This window comes from Geospiza fortis, unplaced genomic scaffold, assembly GCF_000277835.1.
Source record: "Geospiza fortis unplaced genomic scaffold, GeoFor_1.0 scaffold145, whole genome shotgun sequence".
Classification (NCBI taxonomy): Eukaryota; Metazoa; Chordata; class Aves; order Passeriformes; family Thraupidae; genus Geospiza; species Geospiza fortis.
In genome coordinates this window covers 3,070,801-3,079,371 of record NW_005054362.1, presented here as the reverse complement: position 1 = coordinate 3,079,371, position 8,571 = coordinate 3,070,801, and the positions used below count along the sequence as shown (strand labels likewise).

General features: G+C 54.6%; 1 protein-coding gene across 1 annotated transcript; it reads right to left on the bottom strand.

Moving 5' to 3' along the window:
* Positions 1 to 67: 67 nt before the first annotated feature.
* On the bottom strand, positions 68 to 7,084 carry LRRC43 (leucine rich repeat containing 43). Its single transcript, XM_014308231.2, has 12 exons — positions 6,876 to 7,084; positions 6,544 to 6,798; positions 6,195 to 6,305; positions 5,934 to 6,073; positions 5,087 to 5,325; positions 4,342 to 4,520; positions 3,898 to 4,021; positions 3,549 to 3,688; positions 3,341 to 3,421; positions 2,902 to 3,084; positions 2,297 to 2,372; positions 68 to 234 (listed from the first exon to the last, which is right to left on the bottom strand). The coding sequence occupies exons 1-12, from the start codon at positions 6,963 to 6,965 to the stop codon at positions 74 to 76; spliced, it is 1,779 nt and encodes a 592-aa protein (XP_014163706.1). The 5' UTR covers positions 6,966 to 7,084; the 3' UTR covers positions 68 to 73.
* Between the last annotated feature and the right edge of the window lie 1,487 nt (positions 7,085 to 8,571).

Here is an 8,571-nt window from a genome sequence, read left to right as displayed (position 1 = left end):
GGTTCAGCTACACCAGGCTCCGCACAGGGTTCCCGTGTGTTTTATTTCCACTCATGCTCCTGCTATGGACACATCACTGAGTCCTCCCCAGTGCCATGGCCACGTTCTCCTGGCTCTGGGTGCTGGCTGCCAAGGGCCATCGAAGCAGCTGCATCCGGAATTGAACTGTCAGCGGCACTGGCTGGGGCTCTTGATCCTCCTCCACTTCAGCAGTGTCTTTGTTTTTTCCTTTTCCTGTGGTAAGAAGTACATTTGTCACTGTCTTGAGAGAGTAAATGATCGTAAAAGCAGCAGTGTGCAAGGGTGTCAGCAGCGACTGGGCTTCAGGGGAAATTGAATATGATTTTGGATGATAAGCCCAAAAAGCATCTTTAGGCTGGCAGTTGACCTGGATGCAGCCTTGCTGATTGTTGTGAAACTGCCCTAGCGCAAAAGAAAGATGCAGAAATAAACTATTTCAAGGATCCTGGAAAATCAAGTGCGAGGTAAAATGAGTCCTACGTGAGACTACTTCTGAAGACATCCTTCAGTGCCTGGGCAAATGGTTCACTTGTGACAAAGCCTGCTGCCTTTCCTCTTTGAGCCGTCTGGAAGTGATCCCAATTCCTCTGAGAAGACTTATTATTTGTGTGCATTTGCAGAACTGAGGGATGCAAATCAGCCTCAGCTCCCGGCTGTGAGAGTGCTGGTCCGTGCACAGCCCTGCTGGGCTGGGAGTCACCCCCTGTGCCCCGGGGCATGGCCACTGTCACAGCTCCAAGGGCGGTCCCCAGGTGATGTGCAAGTGTCCAACACCCCTGAGCAGCTGGTGACTCACAGGCAGGCAGGATGTGCAGACACTGAGCTCAGCAGGGCTCGAGCAGCCCCCCACAAAAGCCACAGCTGGGGTGCTCTGGTGAGTCACAGCCATGGGACAGTGGGTGTAGCGAGCTGTGGGGCAGCTCATCTTTAGGCACTGTGAATTTGGCACTCCGTGGCCTCACAGTGCAGCCAAGCCAGCTCCCACCTGCACAGGCACACGGGGACACCAAATTAAGCACAAATCTCTAATTGCTGTGGGTTTCCTGCAGCAGCAGCACTTCTGTGCACACAACAGCACTTTTACCTTCGTTCAAGCTGAAGGGAAACCTCCTGCACGCACTGACCACACACCAGGGAGGGAAGGAAGGAAGGAACAGCCACTGCTGAAGCTGAGCTGTCTGAGAGCAGCTGCCTGTTTCAGAAACAGGCTGAGTGTACATTGCAAATACACATCTTCTTGTGGGGGACAGCAATTCAATGAGTTTTCTTCTTTTCAGGTCACTAAGGGAGGCCACCAGCTTCTGTGAATGCAGCCCAGGACTGCAGAGCTCTGAGAGCCCCCCCAGAGATGGGGACCTTACTGTGGTGACAGGGCACAGGAAAGCAGTCTGGAGCTCTGTGGGTTAGTTGCACTCTTAAGTTCGATGCCAGAGCAGGAAAACAAAGCTCCTTTGGTAGCTCTGAGCAGTGCTGGGAGGCCTGGCCCTCTCCATGCCCTTGCTGACCCAGGAGCAGCTTTTCAGCATTGCTTGGCCACCCCTTCCCTGTCCCACTTCCTCCCGCTCTTGCATGACCCCTCTGATGTGCTGGCGCTGCTGTTTTTGCAGTCAGAACCAAGACTGATGGGAAAATAACCTGCAAGAGGCAGGGTGAGGTTTGCCTCTGGTAGATTAAGCAAGGCTGCTGGCTGAGCAGCCCTGAGCTCTGCACTGGGGAGGCAGGGGACACACCTGGAGGAGTCAGGGTGGTCTCTTGGTGGGTGACAGCACACTGGGATCTGTTCCCAGCCCTGCCATGGGCTGGCTGGGGCACCTGGGGCTCTCTGTGCATCTCATCTCCAAACCAGAGAGAACAATCCCCTCTGCAAAGTCCTTGGAGATGCGAGCTGGCAGGGAATGAGGAGCTCATTATGCACCCCAGGCAGCCCTTGCCCAGCTGCCCGCCCGCGCCACCGCCCACATTTGACAGCCGACACCGTGGGCAGCACTTTTCTCGCCCAAAAGTCTGCTTTGCCCATGTCCCCTGGCACAGGGTGCTGTAGGTGTGAGTGTCCCAGGGCAGCTGGCAGCCTACCCTGGGTGCTTGTGCAGACACCGACTCGTAGAGTCCGGGCTGTGTCTGTTCTGAGCCCCGCAGTCAATGTCTGCATTCACAGCCCGAGGCTCAGGATGTGAGTAAGTCCCTGCTCCTGGAGCTGGCAGGGTGGCCGGGCCCTGCTCCTGTTTGCTCTCTCACACACCCCGCCCTCTGTCCCGCCACCTCCAGCCTCTGTCACCTTTGGAAGCCGCGGTTTTCTGGTCTCCTTTCTCTCCTTTGGGTTTTTTGCTCTTGTCTTTGCCTTTTTTTGCCTCCTGTGGAGAGAGACGTTTCCACAGTAAGGCTGTGTTGAAACTCACTGCCCTCACTCACTCCTGTGCCAGCTGTCATCATCTGGGTGCTGTCCCTGGGATTTCAGGGGCAGGGGACAGAGGTGAGGGGGAGCAGGAGCACAGCAGAGTGGCTGCTTAGAGAAGAGAATCCAGGAAACAGAAAGTTGGTACAGCTGGCATGTGCTGCCATGCTGAGAGAGAGCACCAGAGGAAGCACGAGTGGCTGCTTACACATTCTGGAATGGAAAAATAAACTCATCTATTTTCCTAGGCCCAGAAAAAGTAGCAGAACTGCTCATTAATATCAACCTTAAATAACCACACCAGCAGCGATGGATGGTGGTCAGGCAGGGCTATGTCAGCCCCATGCTGGGGAGAGGAGAATGGAGGGAGGGAGGGAGGGAGGGAGGGATGGAGGGATGCATGCATGCATGCATGCATGCATGCCCAGGCCAGAGAAGGCATTTGCTGAACCCCAGCCTGCAGCCCTGCCCTGGGACATGCTCCTTACCTTCTCGTCCAGAACTGGTGGTTTTTCAGGGATCAGGATCCCAAAGTCACACACAGTTGCCACTAGGCTCTCAGTGGCCAGCAGGGTCTCCAAGGTCACCCTCGTGGTGGCCAGGGTGCTCCAAATGGGAGGGTCACTGCGGTATTCACATGACTTCTTCTTCTTCTTCTTTTTCTGCTTGTCCTTGGACATGGGGACAGGCCTCAGCAGAAGGCTGGGGTCCCTTTATCAGAGAAGCAACCCCAACCCAGCCCCTTGCTCACCACTGCATCCTGGCCAAGGTGTGTGTCAACAGCTGCTGCCCACAGAAAGGGGGGACTCTGGGAGGGGTCTGACTCTCTGACACACCAGACTGACCCAGGAGAAGGGTCCTTGTTCTCCCATCACTGTTTTTGCAGCTCAGATAGAATTTGGTCACTGTTCTCTCCTGGCAGCCTACCTTTGCACCATTCTTCTTCAGCTCCTGTCCTTCCTTATTTGTGACAGAGTTTTCTTCTGGATCCACAGGCCACGAGAGCACCTGCCCGGAGAGAGGAGCTGGCCCAGGGTCACTGCCATCCCAGCCTGCCTCCCAGAGGGAATGTGATGCCTCTGGCTGGGCCTCCCAGCAGCTCTTCCCCCTTCATCCAGCTCAGCCACACCCTCACCTTCTCCTCCATAACTGACACAATGGTTCCAGCCTCCAGGTAGGACTTCAGCCCCACCAAGTCCTTGGCAATGTGCTCCTTCCTGTAGCTGTAGTCAATAGTGTCTGACCAGGGCTGTGCAGGGGTGGCAAAAACCTTTGCTGTGTAGGGACACAAAGAAGTTCAGAGGAGATCTCTCTTTCTCCAGGACAGAAGGACCCCAGGACACAGCTGGTGCCAGGTCATTGTCCATCAGTCCCAGGAACAGCCCAGCTGGCACTGCAAGGGACATCCTGATGCCACCACACCCCACAAAGAGCTATAAACCTGCCCTGAGACATGGAACAGAAGATCTATAATTCCTCATTACCAGAGTGGGCCTTGGGCTCCTCTGTGGCTGCAGGCTCCTGATGGCTCTTTGTTTCTTCTGTGTCCTGAGCAGAGCTGTCCACATCCAGGGTGGCCACTGTGGGACTCTGGTGGATTTCTGTTCCCTGGAACAGAGATGGATTTGCCTCCAAAATCCTATTCCCTAGCCCACCCTCATGGGAAGAAGGGACTTCAGTGCCAGGGAAAGGGTCTGCCACAATCAGCAGGAGGGGGGCTGTGAGTTCCCTCCCACGTGCAGAGCTCTGGGCTCCCCAAGAGGGATGTGGAATGTGGGCTTGTCCTGCTCAACACAGCCACATGGGAATTCTGTCCCCAGCACTGCTGCTCCCCACACCAGGCCCATCACCCTATAACCTGGAGATGCAGTTCCCCCTGCTGCTCCCTGCCATGCTGCTTGTTTCCAGGAGCACAATCAAGCACCAACCTCAGGACTGCCCCTGTCCTCGAGCTCCTCTCCCTCTGCAAACTGGTAGGTCACACAGTAGCTGCAAGCGATCAGTGGACCCTCGCAGGCAAGCCCCAGCTGCTGAAAATCTTCAGGATTAGGGAGTCCCTTCATCTCCCCAATGCTCACCACCAGTCGTGCTTCATTCCTGATCAGCTCTGAAAGGAAGACAATCTTGCCATGAAGCTGCAGCACTTCCAGAGAGAGGAAGGAACTGAGCAAGCAGAAACCTCCAGGTCTCGTGTCCCACCTGCTGGCATCCCTCGGTGCCAGCCTGTGCAAGTGCTGTGACAAACCACTGCCACGTGGCGTCACTAAAAGCCATGCAAACTCCTCCTGCCTTGGCTGCTCTGCTCCTCCTGTTCGAATCTCCAAAAAGCACATCCAGCACAAACTCATTGAGTAGGGGGCCATCAAGAGAGGTTTCCCATGCTGGGTGTCCCCAGCCTCCTGCTCTCATCCCAGTCAGGGATGTGCCCCAGAGGTGGCACCGCTGTGTGCAGACAGTGCAGCCCCATGTGAGAACCTTCCCCAGTACAGAAACCAGATGGTGTCTGGGAAGAAAAGCTGGGACAGGCCAGGACACTGAGGCAGTGCTGGGACTGGGATTGGTTGTTCTTGGGCCTAAGTCAGAAATTACCTCACTTGTAATGACACAACCACAATGCAAACCCCACTCCTGAATCACAGGGTCAGCATGGGCAGGCTCAAAGGCAGGGCTCACCTGGCTGCCCTGCCAGCTCTTGGAACTGCTGCCTCTCTTCAGGCCATATGTAGATGTCATCGAGGATGGACAGCTTGGGCAGGCTGTCCACGAGGAAGCCTCTGTAAGCGGGGATGAGGGCCAGCGGGTTCCCTTGGAGCAGCAGGATGCGGAGGTTCTGCAGGGTGGACAGTTGGGAGACCAGCCCCAGCAGGTCCGTGAGGCTGTTAAAGCTCAGGTCAAGGGAGACAAGGTTTGGCCTAAGGAGAGAACCCAGGGACAGATGTAAGGCAGCCAGCACCTATTTGAGGATAGAAAGCTACAGCCCTGGAGCAAAAACAGAAAAAAAATCATATTTGCCCAGCACAAACAGGGTTGAACTGAGGAATCCAATCTGGAGGCCAATTCCAAATCCCTGAGCCATACAGTCCATTGCCAGTCTGCCCCACAACACAAAAACATTTATTTAGCATCCATTGATGACCCCCTGAACCATTTGGTGATGCAGTCTATGCTTCAGATGCTTACAGACTTCCAGCAGTGACTTTGGGAAGGACACAGAAAAAGTAAACTGTCCAGGGAAATGGAACTGGGATGGGCAGGGTGTCAGGGCAGTTCCCCTGGTAATCTCCCCATTCCACACTTTGCTAAGGACCAAAACAACCTCTGGGCATGAGACAGAAGACAGCAGAGACAGACTACTCTGCACAGAGAGTAGACACAGAGCAAAGAAACAACCCTTCTGAATTTTCCCAAAATTTTCCCTTCTGTATTTTCCCAAAAAAAGGGCCACCTCCATGGCTTGAGGTCAGCTGTTCACATCTGCTCATTTCCCTTTCAGGAGCCCACATTCACCCTGTGGCATTACCAGAAATCCACAGTGAGGTGCTTTTCCTGGGAAGGGCCACACAGCTGGTTGTAGCCCAGCCCCAAGTGCTGGAGCTCCGGGGGTGGCTGAGCACACAGGTCCTGCAGATCACCCACATCATTGTAGCAGAGCTCCAGCACCTGCCCAGGACAGAAGGAACAACAAACACCTTGGAAATTAGCTGTTCCTGGCACCTCCTTGAGCTGTTTGTCTTTCGCTGTGTTCCCACATGGGAATTCCTGCCCCATCCTGCTCATTCACCTTCAGAGTCCTGGGCAGGTGGGCTGAGGTTACTCTGCTGATGTGGTTGGCACTGAGGATGAGCTCCTCCAGCTGCTGGAACTGCAGCAGACCCTCATCCACCTCCTCCACCTGCAAAGAGCTGGGTTTGACCAACTTGTCCTTGAAGCACCTTGTGGCCAGGGTGACATGGACACATCTCGATCTGTGTGACATGGGTTAGCTCAGCATTCTGGGGAGGCTGTGGGGAGAAGCTCTACTCTAGCTGCAGCACCTGGGAAGACCATGGGATGGAAGGTGTCCTTTTCCCAGCATGTTTTCCCTGACAGCAGGAAGACACAGCTTTGTGGACACCAGCAGCTGCACTTACCCCCTTGTCGAGTATCCGCAGGGACTTGACAAGCTGGGAGACTCTGGAGCCATGGAGGAGCTCGGGGGCCAGCACAACCACTTCCCTCAGGCGCTGGGCCTGGGGGCTGCAGTCGGGGGGCAGTGCCCAGGGGCTGTGCTGGTCTCTCAGCAGCTCCAGCAGCACCTCAGGGGTCTCCTCTCTTGGTGGCACAGCCTCCTCCAGCCCCGCTGGCTGTGCCCGGGAGCTCCTGCGGGCATAGCAGCGGGATTTGTTCTGTGGAGAACAGGGAGAGAGGAGAGGCAGTGGCAGCCCTGTGCCACGTCCCACAGCTGTGCCCCCCAGACCCCTACCCAGCTGCCGAGGCCACAGGGGAAGTCCTGCAGCCCCAGGTGCTGCAGGTACTCCTGAAAAGCAGCTGAGACGCTGCCGGGTGCTGCCATGCAGCCCCAGCCTGCAGGGAACCCCCTGGCTCTGTGTCCCTGTTGCTAGGAGATGCTGCCATGGAACCAAACTCTCCAAGCAGAGGTGGAGCAGGTCTGGAAAAGCACCAAGCTTGCCCGGCTGGGAATAAATTCCTGTTTTTCTGGTTCCCACTGGGTTCTGGGGGCTGCTCCCCACCAGGGAAAGGGCAGGTGGCCTCATGCTGCACTTGTAGGGTGCAGCATCAGCATTCGTGCTTGGCTGGGGACCTGTGGCATGGAATTTGCCATTTCCCTTATCTGTGTCCTGAGTGTCACTCAGGGTTCAGGGAAGAAGCAGTCAGGGTCTCAGGCAGCTCCAAAAGCCCAGCTCTCCCCTTTACGTGGAGGACACTGCCACACAACCATGTAAGGCCAGAAAACAAGGTCATGGCTGAAAATACCAGCTCCCACACTTGGAAAAAGTAGGTGAGCTCAAGGAACAAAAGGCACAGCTGTGTGTCAGGTCAGCATCAGGTCTCCACAGGCAGAGATTGATTTCCTTTTTCCAGTGATAGGTGTTGCGGCAATGGCCACAAATTCCATTTCAGAGAGCTGACAGAGCAGCGCGTGTCAGCAGAACTTCACCGAATGAATTGCAGTTGCTCTGTGGTGTCTGATGGTTACGTGGTGGAAAGCTGAACTTCTCAGGTTGGGTTTTACAGGACGGATGCTGACCTGCTCCCTTATCAGCTCAGCAGCTTATCACAGCCCCGTACAGACCGGAAAGGAGGTGTACAGCATGTGCAGGCTATAAGATAATGGCATGTCCTGGAGTGGAATAACCAGGTAAAGTGCTGTCCTTAGAAGAAAACGAAGTAAAATCTTCTGAAAATCTTTGAAAGAAAATTACCTGTGGTTGAATTGTGGAAAAGCAAAGCTGTAAAAATTCTGCTTCTTTTATTTGCATCACTATTTAAAATAACTTGGCCCCGTTGCCTTCAGTGCTGCACAAAGAGATACTCCTGCTCTTGGGGGAAGACCAGATCCCAGTATTCCCTGGCTGTGCCCATCTGGGAGAGCTGGAAGAGGGCTGGCAGTGCCCAGTGGCATCTTCTATGTACAAGCTCCTGCACCTTCCACAGATCTTCCTGTGGGCCACTGACCAAGTGCAGGTTTGGTGCTTCCAAACAAGAAACCTTCCAAGATCACCCTTCTGCCTGAAAGGAGCCATCTGTACCCACCGCTGCCTTTGTAGGGACGTTCCTAAATAACACCACGCACAAGGAAACATCTCTCTTTCTCTCTGACTCCATTTTCCCACCAAATAATAGTGAAACCCCTCAAATAAAGAAGTGTCTGCCAGAAGTGTCCTTTCTGTAGGCCATGGTAACTTTCCTTGGCATTACTTAGAACCTATTCTGCTTTGGTGTGTATGAGAATTTCCTGCATTTGGTTACTGGAAGCAGAAAACAGCCTCAGGGGAGCTGGAGAGGCAACAGGGATGGGAAGGGAGGATCCTGAGCATCCCTTGGGAACAGGGTCTTACAGGCATCCAGCAAAAGGATTTATACACGGAACTGGAGGCCTGACCTACCTTGCACACAATGTTTTTCATTGCCCCACTCTTACACTGACTCTGCAGGAG